The sequence below is a fragment of the Vipera ursinii genome (genome assembly GCF_947247035.1).
Source record: "Vipera ursinii genome assembly, chromosome: 2".
Classification (NCBI taxonomy): Eukaryota; Metazoa; Chordata; class Lepidosauria; order Squamata; family Viperidae; genus Vipera; species Vipera ursinii.
The window spans coordinates 107,244,447-107,263,684 of NC_139513.1; the positions used below are offsets into that span (position 1 = coordinate 107,244,447).

General features: G+C 42.0%; 1 protein-coding gene across 1 annotated transcript in view; it reads right to left on the bottom strand.

The window, feature by feature from the left end:
• The window catches only part of CACNA1A (calcium voltage-gated channel subunit alpha1 A), a gene marked incomplete at its 3' end in the record, with an annotated part of 290,392 nt that overhangs the window by 10,842 nt on the left and 260,312 nt on the right, over positions 1 to 19,238 (bottom strand). Inside the window, exons 44-46 of the mRNA XM_083351756.1 lie at positions 16,305 to 16,340; positions 3,532 to 3,724; positions 1,413 to 1,660 (exon numbers count right to left, since the gene is read on the bottom strand). Of these exons, the coding sequence (XP_083207882.1) occupies positions 1,413 to 1,660; positions 3,532 to 3,724; positions 16,305 to 16,340 (477 nt within the window). The remainder of the gene's footprint in view (positions 1 to 1,412; positions 1,661 to 3,531; positions 3,725 to 16,304; positions 16,341 to 19,238) is intronic.

A 19,238-nucleotide genomic window follows, 5' to 3' on the forward strand; every position in this document is an offset into this window, starting at 1 on the left:
TCTTTATTTCACACTCTTTTCCACATGTTTGAGATCTACAAGTTGAAAACAGTCTATATGAACCTGATATATAAATTACCATGAGTACCAACCTATGAACTGTTACAAAATTGAATTGAATTAAGTTGAGTTTGAAAAAACGATGAAAATTGCTCACAGTGTGGCTCCCTAAATCTGAAAATTGCAATACTGGCTGAGGATAGTTATAATTTGTTCTACAACTGTTGATGTAAATACTAGAAAGACTGCCATTTTAAAGGTAGCCCGAACTGATTTTCTTAGTCAATGGAGTCAATTATAGTTCATTTGTTTATTTGGTAAGATTAGGAATCTCACTGGTTCTATCTGTTCTGTCCAGGCCAATCATGCTTTTTGTTGTTCCAAAAATAAAGCCAATTCTGAGCAAACAGTAAATACGTAAACCTACAGTTTGAATAATCTTCAAGCCATCTCATAAATGTAACAAATGCATAAGTGTTTACCCTTGGAGACACAGGCCGTTTGGATATACATTTGGCAGTTGGGATGTCACAAGCTCTGTCTTACAATACTCCAAATGTCATTTTATGAATTAATTTTAAAACAACAAGCTTATGATATCCTGCTGTTAAAAAAAATAACATGGGCAAAGAATACAGATATCTAAAACTATTAGTTTACTGGTAGATTAACTAGGAGGATAAATTAATTGAGTATTTTTAGTTTAAGAAAAGCAAAAAGAGAAAACAGAAATGAATACTGAAGGATATAAATCTGTAGGCCAAAGAAGCACAAAGGTGAACCAAGTTCATTATATCTATCAAGAATTGTTAGCTATGATAGCTAAATAGAAATCCCGTGCTGTTTAAGAAGAAAGACAAAATAATGGTCTTGCTCTCATTTTATGTACAGAAATTCAGTAAACTGGCAGATAGTTTTATTTTAAAACTGGCAATGGAATCGGGATCTGCAGATGAACCTCAGAAGTGCAGGCAGTCAGGCAGTGTATCTCACAGACATCTTATATACCAATACCTTGTTGTCTATTTCTGTCTCTGCTTCTACCATTGAGAAAATAGCATTAATTTATCTTACGGTAAAGCCGTCCTATTTCCATATCCTTAAAATATACTGTTGAGTACCAGATGTTGCAGAGGAAAACTGGCAGGGATAGTTATAATTGCAAAAAGTGGCTGTGGTCTTTCAAAAACAACTAATTGGCTGAAAACTAGCTACCGTACTTAATCCTGCAAGACAATTTTCATACTGAACCAAAATTGTAAAACAATGCTGACTAATCATTATTAGCGTGTTTACACAAGTAGATGGATAACTGGAGTTTGACACTCTTGAAGCAAATAGGCATTTCTCAATACTTAAGGCACTTGTTTCAGTCCTTAAAAGCACAATGTGGAATGGAAAGCCATACCAACCTGCCTATGAGGCACATGTTCTCGGCCTTCACTGGGCGAACGGGACCAACGTCGATCTCTGGATCGAGGCCGGCTATATTCATGCCTCTCTTGTGAATATCGCTCCTTGTCAGAAGATGTGTGATGGTGATGATGATGGTGGTGATGGTGGTGGTGCTTCCGATCCTTGGGCCTGCCTCGCTCTTGATCCCTTTCTTTCAGAGGTAGGTCAGCTGACTGTGTAGTCAGACTGAGGTCTGTACCCAGACCTGCCAGTGAGAAAAACAAAACAAGTTAAAATCCATTGCATTTGTTCTAAATCAATGATATGGAAGATACTAAGATAATCTGTTAATGCTCTGTGTAACAGGCCAGCAAAAAAACAAGAGGAAAGTATGACAAAATACTATAAACATTGAAGGCACATTTTACTTGGCTTGGATAGTCAGGTAATCGTTATATACTTTGGTGTCCAAGACTTAGACTCCAAAGCATATATTACTTTCTAAAGAGTAAATTGCTTTCCTAGATTATCTTTCTCAAGTGATCATTTAGAGATCAAGGAGAATAATTCAATAAATTGGCGTACTGTCTGAACTTGGACCTCCATGCAGCCAAATTAGGACTGCTTTTCAGTGAACCCTCAAGTCAGATGCTTAGCTGATGAAATATTTGAAAGTTACTTGTAGGCTGTACAAGTTTCCACTAGCTAACTTCATATAGCACAGACTAATACTAAATTGGGATTAAAGAAACATTAACTCTATTCACATAATATTTATTTATTTTATTGCATTATGTGACTCCCAGGAACTCTGGGTAGTTAATATCTCTAAGAATAGGAAACAGAAAAATGAAAAAAAAAACCTATATCTTACGGAGTGTCCAAACAAATGAGACTATATTTAGTTCAGCATGATGGCTTGATTCACACATTGTCAAATAATGGTTGGGTTCTAACAAAATGCTGAACTTCAACTTCCCTTCCCTCAATTTTAACCATTTTAGTGGTTTCACAATGTTATGTGACCCAGCATTTGGGGAAGACTAGCTTCCCATCCCAGAAAAAGGAATACGGGTGGTGCTGTTTGTTTAACAACAGTCTGGAACTCTGAAAGTATGATGGTCTCAGAAAAGATGCTTTATGGCCCATAAAATACTTATGGCCATTGCAAAATATTGCATTACCACTTCTGCAATCAACTGATTGTGATTTGGTACTTGGCAACTTGCTTCACTACTTCAGTTGCCAAGTACCCCGCATCTGTGTGATTGTCATTTATTGTGTGATTGTCAAAGGAGTTCACTTCTGTGCACAGAGATATCTAAGCTCCTTTAGTAGGTTACAAAAACAAAGCTGAAATGCTGAAGATTTCAACTTCTTTCCTGTACCCCATCAAAGCAGTTACTTGTGCATGGAGGGAACTGCTCTTTTGGCCAGCCCCAATATGAGAGGGAGTTGAAAGCAGACAGTGGAGAAACAATATAGTAAGAGTGCCTCAAGTGGGTGGGCTGGGATGTCTGACATAGGCTGTGTGTGAGTGTCTCTACTTAAGGGCTGTAAATTCTTTTGATTTAGGCAGGGAGGATTTTCAGCTCCTGAAAATGAACTTCCCAGGATCTCCCGCAACCCCAAGGCACACCCTACTCCTTACCTGAGACTTCATTTGCTTCATGACAAGTGAGATTGCTTATCAACCAGAACTGGAAATACCGTGATTACGGTCATTAAGCGAATCAATCACATGGGCATCACATTTAACTACCGTTTTACTCAGTGACTGAGATTCCAGTCTCATTTGTGGCTTTAAGTCGAGGACTACCTGTGAAGACTCTTGTGGAATGGTTTTTGTCACTCCACATTCAGACATCTTCGATGGAGTTAGTTATACAAGAGATGGGAAACTAGTATATTCAAAACAAAGAATTATTCTCAAGCATTTTTTTCCTTTCCAAAATTATCAATAAACCCTGCCTGGGCCTCATAGGCTTTCTTAGAAAATAAAAACTGTGGGAGGCTGATACCCAGTGTTTTCTTTGAAATTATGTCCATCTGAGAGGAGAAGGGAAATAACTTCCTGGAATGCCACAGGTTTCCATTCCCCAGGATACACTTCCATTTGTCTTGAATTGTTTTTACCTGTGTCCACATCAGTGTATCGACTCAGTGAACGTTCTGATGTACGGTGGGTCCGCTCCCGTCGGCGGTGATGTCGCTGGCCATCCTCTGGAATTACTCTTTCTAGAGAGTAATCATCCATGCGTGTACCTTTGGAACGTGAGTGGCCCAACATGGAGGCAGAGCGTTTCATGGGACTTGTATCGGCAATGGTCTGGAGAGAGATAGAACCAGTATAACAACATTAGGGGAGCCTTACAAGAAAACAAAAGCCAATGGATTTTTTGAAGTATGGGATAAAGTTACAGAAACAGACTACTATTTAGCTAAATGTACTCCAGCCAGAGAAGTAGAATTATATCCTATCAGACTGGTTATCCGGTGCATCTTTCTATAGTACAAAACTATGGGATATACAAAACTGTCGACACATATACCAGTCTCTTCTTTCATTTGCTCTATGCCTAAATTATGGATTAGAACATCTTGTTACAACCAACCAAGACTCCCTCCTTTTCCAATGAACTCAGGAATACATTATGAATGTAGCTAAGAACACAGCTGCCATGCTGCATTCCTCTCTTGAATGAGCTAGAAAAGAAGGTATATTTTTATGAGCACCAACTCAGCAGAAGCTTTTTCGGTTATGGATGCTCTTTACTGGAGATTGAAAGCTTACATTAAAAAAAAACATTGGCCAAAGGAAATACATATGAAGAGATTACCTATCCCAAGAGAAAGAAAACTTATTTACATCCTCAGGTAAAATAAATTAAGTAGTATTCCATACACCCTTCCACAGCTTCCACAGACAGAAATGTTGGGGGAAGAGTAGCAATGAAATGAGCTTTGTACCAATGCAACTAAAGCTCTGTCCCTTTTGTACATCTGCTGTTTGTGTTGTGATGCTGCAATGTTTGTTTCATCATTCTGATGAAACCATTAGATTCTCTGATACCTCTGACCATAGACTGCCCTTCCTTTGCTGTCTGCATGTTTTTCTTTGCCTCTATAATTCCTTTGTGTCATACATCACACCATCTATTTCATGAATCTGGGTGGAACCTTAATCACAATGAGGAAAATTAGATTTAAACAATCTTAACCAATCTGTCCGAAGTCTCTTTTTAAATAAGTATACTTATATTCTGGATACTAATATATTCATTTATTATGCTATGACTGGTGGTTACTTATAGCTTGTAACTTTGTTGCATGGTTTGTTGAATTCTAGCTTTTGTTTTTTTGTTCCAGGACTTGTACACAATTTATTTCAAATGTAATAGCACTTTAAGACTGGAACTAGCATCAATCAGGTAAATGTTTGGTCTTCCCTCTTCACTATTTCTACTGACTCTCAATTTGTTTCAGGAATATGACAACAGAAAGTCTAGTTTATAGGACCTTTTCCCCGTCCCACCTAACCATTACAGAAATATGTTCTGCCAACATTTCTTTTCCTGCATTTCCCCCAGGATGTTGCCTTCACTTCCTCCTCCATCCATGTATGAGATTCGGTTAAATCATCCACAGTTGTATCCATGTAACTGTTCCATTCTCTAATGGTTTCTATTAGTTTAGTTTACCTCCACATTTTTTCTTGAACGATGGACGCATTTTTGAACAACACATTGTGTTTGATTACTCACCATTTTAACTTTAATGGGACCTACATAGAATTCAGAGGCATTTTTTTGAAATAAAGATTATGCTGGAGATCGGTGCTTCTCAGCTTGTCAGTTTCTTAAGTAATGCTTAAGTATAAGGAAAAAATAGGTGGAGCTGGAAGTTTGGTAAGTTTTAAGCAGGGAGAACATCTCCAGAAACTCATGTCAAAAGATGGTCTTGTAACCCAAAACATTAAATGCAAGACAATAATTTAATAGAAACATGGAAAGTTCTAGGGGCACAGGGGAACCATCCAGTCACATACACATGGCCACCTTTTCTCTTATTTATCTTTACTGCTCTTCATGACACACATATAAATTTTAAAACTGTCAGGTTTGGCTAGGCCTGACACTTTGATACATTTCCTCTCAGAGGAGCAGTTCACTGTGCTCTAGAACTGCTCAGCGAGAAACGCACTCAAAAAGTTTACACAAAAGTAAGCCTTAGCAAATAGAAGGAAAAAGCAAAACCTTGTGACCACTGCAGGATTTATGATCTCTTTTTCTGTTCATGGAAGGCTTTTGTCAGTGCTGCAGCTTTGGAGAATAGGAAGGAAATGATTTTGCAAATTCCATTTTTTTCTAATTCCCCATTTCCCAGACTTCTGGGGAAGATTTAGGAGGAAGGCACAAGGAAAAGATGATCAAAGAGCTTTTTTAAAATAAAGTATGTACAAAATCTGCAGCACATTGTGATATTTTAAATTATCATAATGTGAAAATTATTGAATTCCACTAATGTGACCCAGGTTTAGGTTTAAATTATATTTAGAAATTACAAATCTTTATAGATAAAATGCAACATGCATTATCCATTGGTAGATTAATAAAGATAAAAGCAACAATAAATATATACTGTATTTCTCATCTACACTGAGCTGAGATTTGTAAATCTAAAATTGACCAAATAATATTTGCATATAGCAATCTATAGCATTATATAAAGTTTTACAATAGACAGATAAGGTTAGGCAGTTCGAGGGATTGAATAATCTGATGTTGTCACATTATTACCCATGTTTCCCTGAAAATAAGATCAGGTCTCATATTTATTTTTGGTCCAAAAGAGCTGTTACAGCTTATTTTGGGGGGATGTCCTATTTTTCCATGTATGGTGGCAAGTGTGTGGGGGCCGAAGGCGTCCGACAGCAGCTGCACCCCGCTGGCCCCTTGGCCAGTGTACTCTGGGATTGTGAAGCCCACGCAGTGCAGGTGAGGGTGAGCACTGCTATTGCTGGGCTGGGCCCTGCCGAATGTGCTACATGGCCACCCACCCACTCCATCCCATCATCTGGTTGCTTGCAGCCGCAATGGGGCAGGAGGCCGCACGGCGTGTTAGTGCTACCACCTTGAGTGAGGAGAGGCAGGTGGGTGGGGTGTGGGTGGATGCCAGGGCTCCTGCTGGATGGGACTGCTGCTGCCGGTGGTACCACTGCTGCAAGGTGAGGCAGGTGGTGGGGCATGGGTGGCCAGGCTGCTGGGGCCCTGAGGTGCACGGGTGTGGGGCATGTGGGGCAGCTCCACCCTGCCATCTTCCTTGCCTCACCTCAGTGGCAGCAATGGCGTGCCACGCGACCTCCTGCCCAGTTGCAGCCACAAGCAGATGGTGGGATGGAGTGGGCAGGCGGCCACACAGGCTCTTAACTGGGGCTTATTTTGGGGGTAGGGCTTACATTAGATGCACACTAAAAATCATGCTAGGGCTTATTTTCTGGTTGGGTCTTATTTTCGTAGAAACATGGTACAAAATAGCTGCAGTATGGAAGCTTACTTGTTAAGGAGAAGATTGACAAAATATATGGTAAGTCCTAAAACTTTATTTAGCTGAAGTCAAAATGCCAAGATTGTCTCTCATCATCCTTCTAATCATTTCTATCGCACTCATTCCTGCTATCTTATCACTTCAATTTATCCTTTTTTCTTTCTGAGCAAGAGGCATACTTTCAAGTCAAGTACTGTCTTGCATTTGTTCATGTTTAAGAAAAAAAATATCTAACAATGCCTTTGAAGTCCTTCTGGTACATAAGGCCGATGGTGGCAGCTGATGTTTCACTGCATGTTGGATTCACCACTCCACCCCCCTCCATTTTTTTGGATATATTCAAATAATCCTGTAAAAGATGAAGTCAAGTGGGTGGGATGAAAAACTGAGGCCTGCCAAAGAAAATGATCTTAGCCACATTGCCTTTCCTATATTATGAATGTATATACTGTGGTTTTAATGTTTTGTTTCTCTGCTTCGTGGAGCAGTGGGCTAATGCCTCCTTAAGTAACACCAGCTGCCTGCAATTAGCGCAGGTTCGCATCCCATCAGGCTCAAGGTTGACTCAGCCTTCCATCCTTCCGAGGTAGGTAAAATGAGGACCCAGATTGTTGGGGGCAATAAGCTGACTTTGTAATAATGCCGCTTGGGGGGTGTATGAAAGTCCTAATAAGCAGGCATATACATAGAATGAAGGCTACTGCTAAGCTTGTAAGCCGCCCTGAGTCTTCGGAGAAGGGCGGGATATAAATGGAATTAAAATAAAAAAAATAAAAATAAATAAATGTGCCCATTGTGTTTCAAGCAGGAAGTACATTTAGGCTTTACTATCTATTTAAAATTAAGACTTGCAAGTCTCAGCCTAATAGTAGAATATCTTCCTTAAAAATCAGTTTTGATCGCAATATGTTTGAAATTGCCAAATGTGGAAAAGGGATGAAACAGAAAACTGAAAGCTGAATCTTGGAATTTCTAACAAATCTTGAATTTGTTAAAAATGTTTTATTGTAATTTGTTTAATTGTTGTGAGGCATCTGGGGACACTGAGAGTTGGGCAGCACACAAGTTTAATAAATTATTATTATATCGCTCATGAATTCAAACATGGAGGTAAAACTGTAGAATCAGAATAACATTGAGTGATATTTTTAAGTTGCTTCCATACTTTCGGCTCCCCAATTGATTTGTTTGAATTATTAATCATGATTTTGACTACTTTTATTATTTATTTTATTTTTTAATCATTATCTTTCTTGACCATTCTATGAACAGAAACATTGATGCCAATTGCAATAGCATCATCCTTATTTATGTTAGCTTACCTGCATATCTTTTGTATTATCTGCCATATTATGAATATATGTTCCCGAACCGACATATTATAATAAAATTTTCTAGACTGTCTTACACAATGTGAAATGTAGCTTACCACATTCTTTCTAAAAAGGAATGCCAGTCCTAATTGAATGCCTTAGTGGTAATATCTTTTTGAGATAATTCATCTCCAGAAGAACCAAAGGCTTTATAAGATTAAAAGCAAAGGAGGCTCATGTGCAAAGCAGCCCTCATGAGATTCTATATAAATCTCTCATGCAAGAATTGGTCTGTGAACAGCTACTTAAATGCTGTTCTCCAGGCAAAACATGCCAAACTCCTCTGCCCGGTTCTTTCCTGCAAATATGCTCTGGACCTCGAGGCTTTCTTTGAGTGGCAGTTTAGAGGATAAGGGCTACCAATAGAGTGGCATGCCACTGTGGACCCTCTTCCCTCCACAGAGGTCACTTTGCCCTCTTTCTGGGTATTCTTGATAAGGAAGAAAGAAACGTGGCTCCCCTATCTGCAGCAATGCTATTATGAGTAAGAGCCACAGAAGGAAATGGTGATGGGTGAATGAGGGGAGCTCCCTGCTGGCTGGTGGGAAAGGCAGGGGAGGGTGCCTGTGAGTGTGTGAGATAGGGAGAGTGAGGGTGAGTGAGAGTTCTGCGTGAATGTGTTGCAGTGTATGTGACTATACGGTAGTGTGTGGGAAGATGGTGGCTGGTGAGGGCACTGAGAACTGGTGAAGCTGTAGTGTCTCAGGGTGCCCAGCTTCCCCTCCTGGAAATGGTTGCTGAGGACGATGGGAGGTTCCCAGTCTCTGATTTGGGGGGCTTTGGTTTTGGGGATGGGGCTGTCATTGGGGGGATGGAGGTGGTATTATGGTAGTAATGGGCCTTGCGAATGTAATGTATAATGGGAGACGAGGAGTAGGCTACCTTTGGAGAACATGGAATTGTTGCCATGCACCAGTTTTGTGTTCATGTTTCTTGATCTCTACCCAGTATCCTGTTAGCAGACTTTCAGTAGCCTTGGCCTCTGGCTGCTGCTACAGAATGCCAGATTAGTCTGCAATAAGGCATCCCTCATCAGTGATTTAATTGAACGTACCACTAAATCTAGCTGGGTCTGGTAAGGGGTAAACCTTTTGGAAATATGCCAAGCAGGAGTTGGGTGTGGCATCAGCTGAAACGCTGGGGCAGGGATGTGGATCTGGTGATTGTCTTCTGAGAATCCTTACAGCTTTCAGGGATGTTGCACCACAGATCATTCGATGTGAAATCCTGTTCATTAAGTTGGGCTCTGGGGATCAATTGGGATTGTTGCTGTTGTAACAGCCTCCCTACTGCATAATTAACTTCCCTGCAGGAACTCCTTGAATCCATTCTGGATTGCACCATATTGGCCGTGGCCCTGTCCCAGGTAATTCAGAGCCCATCGCTGGTCAGTGGTCATGGTCCTTATCTGGTGTTTTTGTTGGAGCAGTGGCTATGTGATCTGAAACTGGGGGAGTTCTTGGTTCTCCCTCTTCATGCTTAGCCCTGGGTTGTTCTAGTGCCATTATACACTATAGGGAGATGGACCCATTAAATCAGGTTCTAGGACTATGTCATCTGTGGTTCTGGATGGAGTGATACTGCCCTAGAAAAACATGGTGTACAGTCTAGGGCTTCTCCTAGACCAGACATGTCAAACATGTGATATCACGTGACATCATGCAATGTATCGGGACTGTTTTGCCATTGCTGGCAATGGGATGGGTGTGGCTTCTGCCTGACACGTCCGGCCTGCAGGCTGGCAGTTTGACACCCCTGTCCTAGACTCACAACTCCACTCCTGAGCAGGTGGCAGTCATGTTAGGAGGGCCTTTGCACAGCTTTGGGTTGTGTACCAGTTGCACCATTTCCTGGATTGGAAGGGTCTGGACACAGTAATTTCTCCTCTAGTTATCTTCACATTGGACTATTATACAGGGCTACTTTTGAGGAGTATCCATAAGCATCAACCGGTGCAGAATATAGTAGTGCAGGTAAATTATGTGTGCTCTGCAAATTGCATTGGTTGCCAGTCTGCTTCCAGGTCTAATTCAAGGTGCTGGTTTTAATCTTTAAAATTCTTGAGGGTATGTAACTAGATTGTCTGAGGGGCTGTCTCTCGCCAATTATGTCAGCCCATCCCATTAAAACTGGCAGAGAAGGCATGTTATGGGTACCATCTGCCGGGGGCCATTTATGGGTTCCACGAAGTGGGCCTTCTCCACAGTGGTGCCTGCCCTATAGAACATTTTCGTCTTCCAAATTAGGTTAGCTGCTTTCCAGTTATTATTTTGGATCCCCCTCAAGACCTGGTTATGTTACCAGGTCTAACTGTCCCAGGGAACTGCAGACATCCCTACATGATTCCATTGTGGGATCTTTTTATTCTGTCCGTGTAGTTTTCTATATTTAAAATTTCTAACTCTGTTTTTCCATTTTAATATGACTTTTTATATTTTAATAATTGTTGTTTTTAGGACTGCCCCTGACCTTCGCTCATTTCGCCGGGACCTGAAAACTTGGCTCTTTGAGCTGTTTGGCCCAGACTGTGGGCTTTTTAATCTAATTGGGTTTTAGATTTACTTTTGGGGCTTGAATTTAATTTAATTGTTTTAATTGATTTTAATTTTTTGTATTTCATGGTTTTAACTGCCCTGTAAACCGCCCTGAGTCCTACGGGAATAGGGCGGTATACAAATTCAATAAAATAAATAAATAAATAAATAATGATTCTCACATGCCACCTAGAGTCACTTCTTGTGAGATGGGTAGACATATAAATATGGCAAATAAATAAAGACATTAACATATGTCTCAATCAAAACCATCCGGAAATAGAACATAGAATAACAGGGTTGGAAGCGACCTTCAGGGTCTTCGAGTCCAACCATCTACTTGAGCAGGAGATTTTTCTACCATCTCAGACAAATGGCTGTGCAATCTCTTCTTAAAAACCTCCAGTTATGGAGCATTCACAATTTTTGGAGGCAAGCCATTCCACTGATTAGTATCAGACAAGACTGGGATTACTATGGCTGTTGTTATATTTCTGTTGTTGTTTTGAGTCTTCAGCATAGCCTAGCTAAATTTTAGGGAAAGAAAATATTACATACTCATATGTAATCAACAATGTGTCTTAATCTGACAATGTATTTCTTTTCACAAACATAACATGTTCCATCAGTATGTTTGTGCAGAGCACAGATCAACTGGACAAGCAATCATCATCCTGGAAAAACTAACCCTACTTCCCTGTATTATAGAGTGAAGGGATTTGCTCAGATCCATTTGTCCTTGAACTACCAGAAACCTGATTCCTTATTCTGTTTTGAACAAATAATACCAGGCTTGGAAATAGAATCTTGGAAGTTCTAGGTTCAGGTCTTCCTGAAAAACCCAAATACCAGCTCCCTTACTATTCAACAGTTTCTGATCCACAGAGGAAAAGAAAACAAAAGAGAAATTACTCACTTGTAACTGCTGTACTTTCTGATGTCTCTCCCCTTTTCCCACCTAGAGGGACAAATGCATATGCAACCAGAAGCCTCTTCCCATCAAAAAACTGTTGTGGGCGCCTCCTAAACACAGGACTGGTGTGCATGGTGAGCCACAATTGTAAGTAATCAAACAAAGATTGCAGAGTTGCTAAAAACTGCAACTTAGAATCATTTTTTCTGGATAGTTTTCTGAGACCAATGGAAAGACATGGCAATGAATATCTGGGCAAAGGGCTGAGAATTGATTGAGAATATCTTAAAGAACATCAGCTACAAGTGAACAAGCTTTTCTTCTTCAAGATGTCCTGTCCATTCCTAATGGGATGCAGGAAATAAGAACAGCAATCTCTCTTCCAAAATGGTAATTTCAAGGGTAAACTTAATGAAAAAGACAGCATATGACAGAACTTTACAACTATATTAAAAAGGTAATACAGATTGGCAGAATAAGGTAATAAGGTAAAGGCAGAAGATTATTGCAGTCTTTCAGTGGCAGATCCTAAAATCTAAATATTGAATTCTTTCCAGGAATGAAGGACTAAGATTTCCATAGCTGAGAAGGGATTGTCATCTCCAGAGGTTTCTGTTGCATTGCTTGCTTGTTTGGGGAGTTATTCTTGGGTAATAAATTTACAATTCTTCCATAATGCAGAGTCATAACTACCTTTTTTTCACAGCTGAGCTTTGCAACCTAACATTTTAATTTCATTCTGTTTTATGTTAGGACTGCTAAAATATTAATTATAATTTTCTGTGCAGAATTCATCAAATTAACCTAACATCCCTACTTGTAAATCTAAATTAGGAATTCTGAAGCATTTTGTTTGTACTAAAGTCATTGTAATAAGGAAGATAATTAGTTGGACGAACTCTATAGATTCACTGCACAGAATTATTTTGGGGGCTGATGTTTAGTGATCATGTCATAACTGTTACGTTTACGTTTTACGTTTTATTTAATTTGTATACCGCCCTTCTCCCTAGGGACTCAGGGCATATAAATAACAATACAATACAATACAAAAGTTAAAACAAAGATTAAATCAGTGCCCAATTAAAAAACAATAATGCAATTCTAAAACAACAATTTAAAACCCAGCTCCCCCATCAGGCCAGACCGGCTAATTCAAATAAATGGGTCTTCAGGCCACGACGGAAAGTTCGGAGGTCTGATGCCATCCGGAGCTCCACCGGCAGTTGGTTCCACAAAGCCGGGGCACCCACAGAGAAGGCTCTCCCCCTGGGGGCCGCCAGTCGGCATTCCCTGACCGGAGGCACCCTGAGGAGGCCGTCTCTGTGGGAACGCACAGGGCGGAGGGGAGTTGAAGCCGGCAGCAGGTGGTCCCCGAGGTAACCCGGACCCATGCCATGTAGGGACTTAAAGATCATAACCAAGACCTTGAACCTCACCCGGAAGACAACTGGCAACCAATGCAGCTCGCGGAGCAAAGGTGTAACATGGGAGTACCGGGAAACTCCCAAGACAACTCTCGTGGCCGCATTCTGTACCAGTTGGAGCCTCCGAGTGGTCTTCAAGGGAAGCCCCATGTAGAGAGCATTACAGTAGTCAAGGCGAGAGGTCACGAGCGCATGAGTGACCGTGCACAGGGCATCCCGGTCCAGATAGGGCCGCAACTGGCGCACCAGGCGAACCTGGGCGAAAGCCCCCCTAGTCACGGCCACTACATGATCTTCCAGGGTAAGCCGTGAATCTAGGAGGACTCCCAAGTTGCGAGCCCTATCCACGGGGGGTAAGAGCTCACCCCCCATAGAAAGAGATGGAACATTTTGAATGTCCCGGGATGCCGGAATGCACAGCCACTCAGTCTTGTCAGGGTTGAGTTGAAGTCTGTTCCTCCCCATCCAGACCCGAACCGCCTCCAGGCAACGGGACATCACAGCGAGGGCATCACTGGGGTGGTTTGGGGTCGAAAAGAAAAGTTGGGTATCATCGGCATATTGATGATACCCAACTCCAAAACCACGAATGATCTCACCCAGCGGTTTCATATAGATGTTGAACAGGAGAGGCGAGAGAACCGACCCCTGAGGAACTCCACAAACGAGAGACCTAGGGGCCGATCTCTGCCCCCCTGCCAACACCGACTGCGAACGTCCCAGGAGATAGGAGGAGAACCACCGAAGAACTGTGCCTCCCACTCCCAATCCCCTGAGACGCTGCAGCAAGATACCATGGTCGATGGTATCGAAAGCCACCGAGAGGTCTAATAGGACTAGGACAGAGGAATATCCCCTGTCCCGAGCCCTCCAGAGATCATTCACCAGAGCGACCAATGCCGTCTCCGTGCTGTACCCGGGCCTGAAACCCGATTGGTAGGGGTCCAAATAATCCGCTTCATCCAGGACCAGAGGGAGCTGATGCGCCACCACACTCTCAACAACCTTCGCAAGAAAGCGAAGGTTGGAGACTGGACGAAAGTTGTTCAATACAGCTGGGTCCAAGGCAGGCTTCTTGAGGAGAGGTCTCACCACCGCCTCCTTCAAGACGGTGGGGAAATAACCCTCACTCAAAGAAGCAGATATAACCGCCTGGAGCCAGCCTCGTGTCCTCTCCCTAGCTGCATAAACCAGCCAGGAAGGGCACGGGTCCAACAAACATGTGGAGGAGCTCAGCCTCCCCATAATCCTGTCCACTTCATCAGGGGTCACAGAATCAAACTCTTCCCAGATAACATTGACAAGACCGCTCGTGTCCTGATCGCCAGACTCTGCCCAGTTGGAGTCCAAACCGGTCCGAATCCGAGCAATTTTATCCGACAGATGTTGACTAAATTCCTCGGCACGACCCTGCAAGGGATCCTCCCTCACCTCCTGATTAAGAAGTGAGCGAGTCACCCTAAACAGGGTGGCCGGGCGATTATCTGCGGACGCAATGAGGGTAGAGAAGTAGTTACACCTCGCCACCCTCATCGCTGCGAGATAAGACCTAATATAGGTTCTTAACCGCAACCGGTCGGGTTCGGATCGGCTCGACCTCCAACAGCTCTCTAGGCCCCGTTTCCGACGCTTCATCTCCCGGAGCTCCGCGGAAAACCATGGAGCTCGCTGGGATCTGCGCCGGGTCAGGGGCCGCAAGGGTACAACCCGGTCAAGTGCCTCAGTGGCTGCCCTTTCCCAGGTTTCCACTAAGGCATCCGCCGAGCTGTGAGCAATGGAGGCAGGTGGGGACCCCAGCGCCGCTTGTTATGCTATCAATTCACCAAGTGAAGGCAATGTAAGCCAAGTATCAACTGCAGAGTTTACACATACAATAGAGGGATCAAAAACTCAATGCTGCATCTTCTTGTTATGGAAACCAAGGGAAACTGTTGTTATACCTAAATGCTCTCACTTCTGCCTCTAGAGCTATTGCTGTGAAGAAAAAAGCTTGGTGACTGAGTACAATGCAGTGTTCTGAAAGGCCTGGCGAAATGTACTTCTGATTTCTCAACTACAAATGCACAGCTAATCATCTTGCACAAGGAAGAAAAGCAAATGTTCTAGGATTTAGGATTCAGAGTTTATTGGAAACATGTGAGAAGAGCGAATAGGTTTTGCTTGAGGTATTATCTATTTCTTCTCCAAATTAAAATAGAGAAAATGGTAAGAGCTGACGGGGGTCTAAGGGACAAAAATAAACAAAGAAAGATGTTACGCCATCTTAAAATTGAATAGATATATAGTAAAATCATATGGGTACCCACTGAAAATGAAATTCCAATGGATTTTATGGGGTAATTTTTGGAAAATTGGATTTAGCATACGGTATTGCTGTCCCAGATATGTGATTGCAATACTACTGACAACTGTGTTTAAGATGTGTGTAATACACTGGATTTTGGATTATAAAATCTTTTAAGATGCCACAGGCTGGTCACTAGTAAAATTATTCATAAAGGGAGGAAAATCTTGCTGGTACGATTGTTGGTTTTTTCATGCCTTCTAAGGTAGCAAGTTGAAGAAGGAATAGAACCTTGAAATACCTGAAGTATTGTGGGATGAGATGGAACTATGGAAATTAGGCTCAATAAACAAAATAAAAATCTGAACTAGCTTAGAAGCTCCCTTTCCCAACAGCAACTTTCCATTAAACTACAGTAGTCACAGAAAATTCATTTGCCATTGAGCTAGAGGGCTTAGAGAACTATTTAGTGACTATTGAAACTAGCATTGTAGACCACAGAGGCAGGAATTGAACAATGAGCATGGTTAAAAGCAGAGATAATGGAAGAGGGAAGGAACAGAGAATAAGAGAGTAATTGATGAGAAAGCCTAATGCAGACAAAAGGACAACAGAATCATGGACTGGAGAGAAAGATGTGCCTGTACAGTACTTAATGTAGCAATGAGGAAAGTCACCGTGTGGGCTGCAGGTTGAAAGAGTAGAAAAGAAAAGTGCGTGTAAGACTAGATGGACACATAAAATTGGTCGCTTGCTACTTTGAGGAGCCCAGGGGAAGGGAACTGGAGGCAGCGAGCGCATAGAGCCAGGAGTCCAGGCTGCAGTACATACACTGAGATTATTCCCTCGCGGTCGCGCCTTCCTCCTCTGTCGCAGCCATACAAGACGGTGCACACAGAAACGGGAAAGAAAGAGAGAGAAGGAAATAAATATAAAAGCATAGGGAGGTATAGGACCAAGGGGAAGGGAGGAGAAACTAGAATATAGTACTGTAAAGGGATGGAGGGGGGGAGTGTAAGGAAAGAATAGTCAAGTTAATGTCATATTTATGCATAAAACCAGTCTAGCCCAGTGCTGAAAGCTCATCTCCTCCTTTGATTACTTCAACCAAAACTGACAAAGTTAGACGACACCACAAAGGGACAGGCAGTCTCAGACGGGATGAGTTGAGTCAGGCTGAGCTGAGCTGAGCAGAGCAGCAGAGATAACAGCAAGGCCCCATATCTTCCCCCAAACATGCCGCAACAAGCCCCAGCCATTGGAACCGTCAGCCACTGTTAAAAGCTGCAACATTATGCACAAACCAAACACGGACAAATACTCCAGCCCATAGTTTCCGAATTTTCCCATTTCTGCTATTTTAGTGTTTCCAGTCCAACCCAAGGGAAGCAGATTCTTGCTTCAGAAACTAGAGGAAAATCTGCAAGTAGGGGTTGGTCCGTGGGAAAAAGAGGAACATTTATAAAATTAGAAAAGAAAGATGTTGAAAAATTAAAGATAGGAAATCCATTGTCTATGTACTATTTGTTTGAATTTGACATATTATTTGTATCCTGTCAAAATATTGATAGACTGATGAAAGAGCTACTGTTTGGGGGCAGGAACTAATAAGTAAAATATGAATGATTATATTGCCTGGTTTATCTAGTAGTCAAGGTTGGCAGTGTCTGCTCCCATGGGAGTTTTTTGAGCGATCCAATTCTTGAATTGTCTCTAAAGAACAGAAAAGCTGTTTTATCTGTTAGAACTATATAAGTAACCATTTTCCTCCAAAAGGGAGAAATAAAGATACATACACATTTGCATGTATGTATGGATAGATATATATAGATGCAGATTTGAATACTATTATTATAGCATAATTTGAGAAAAAAGTTTTGCCATGATAGAGAAAGACTACGATCAAGTAATCTAGTGATTGTTGAACATGCTGTTTGACCAAGACAGCCTTTTACTGTACAAGCATGAGGTGAGGGTGATATAAAATAGGGAGTTAAGAAAGAGTCTTTTTCCAGTTGGTCACAAACTGAGAAAATAGCAAATAGGTGCTTTTATTTTCTTCATTGGTAACTGCATTTTAATTAATCACCCCTATTTTTTCTGCCACTGTTGTCAGTTTGACTGGTAGTAGTACCCTCATAAATATCTCATAAAGTGGATTTTTCAGAATGCTTTATTTTGCATATCTAGAGCAGTAAAATAGGAGGCATCTAGAAGCTTTCAGAGAGATGAATTAAACTTCCCTGAGCTGGAAACTATTATACTGTAGGAAGACTTGAAGCTCATCTTGAACTTTATGGTGATTACAGCGACAAAATTAAAGATACCTGCCCCTGTCATAGAAAGTATGAAGATGGCATCATCCCAACAAGCCAAAGATAAAATAATACTTTAGAGCAGAGGTCCCCAACCTTTTGGGCACCAGGGACTGTTTCCGTGGAGAGAGGTTTTTCCATGGACCAGAGGGGGTGTGGTTTTGTGTGCTGCCTGCATCTCGCGGATGGGGCTTTGCTTGTTTGTGCGGACTGGTTGCTGGCATGCCACAGCCCAGTACTGGTCCATGGCCTGGGGGTTAGAGACCTCTGATTTAGAGCAAATTAAAACTGTTAAGCCCACAAGAGGCTACACTCTTTTATCTGTAGTTAATTCTATTCTATTCTATTCTATTCTATTCTATTCTATTCTATTCTATTCTATTCTATTCTATTCTATTCTATTCTATTCTATTCTATTCTATTCTATTCTATTCTATTCTATTCCTCTATATCTCTATCTCTATCTCTGTCTCTATCATCTCCATCCATCCATCCATCCATCCATCCATCCATCCATCCATCCATCCATCCATCCATCTATCTATCTATCTATCTATCTATCTATCTATCTATCTATCTATCTATCTATCTATCTATCTAATTTCTGTACTGCCCATTGGCTCTGGGCAATTCTTAAAGAAATATCTCTGTTGTAAAACTTCCTAATATAGTTTGAATTATTTCAAAGTCCTACAAAAATGAAGCGATTAAGAACATGTGCAAGGGCTTCTTGAATTTTCCAGTCTCTGCTATTTTTCTGAGATTGAAATAGTGAAAGACATATTTGGAAAGTATCTCCTTGTCTGTTGGATTGTATTTCAGAGGGCACTGAAGTAAGTCCAGCTTCAAACTGTACATGCAATGTGATTAGTGTCTTCAGTGGAACATTTTAAAAGCTACTCTATTTGGAACAGAAAAGTAATGTAGGACTATTCATGCATTTCTGTGAGTAGAATGTATAAATGCAGTCACTAAAGCAGTGGCGTAGCGTGGGGGGTGCAGGGGGGGCCGGCCGCACCGGGCGCAACATCTGGGGGGGCGCTCGGCGACGAATTCCTAATTTGCATTTAGAGGTGCAGATTGGCACACGCAACTTTCCTTTTCAATCTGGATCCTAGTTTTTGGTCTTGGGGCTTTGCATGAAGGGTGACTGTCCTTTGCTGTTCCCGCTTGGAGCACTTTAGCATTGCTCGGCGGCGCCCCAGTCGCCCCCTCCCCGCAGCGCTTCAGCGGAGGAGTTAAGTGCAGAGTTTTTGCGCCTAGAGAGGAGAAAGGGGGGCTGGGAATCCAGCTTCCTGCCCCTCCATCTCCCCTTCCTGGTCTCTCGACGCCTCTTACGCCAGGGCTGCGGAGGTTCCCCTGGCGGGGGAGGGGCGCCAGGTGGGCAAGGAGGCTCCGAGAGGGGGAGGGCAATCAGAAGGGGGGAATCCCCGGGGGGGAAAGGGGAGGA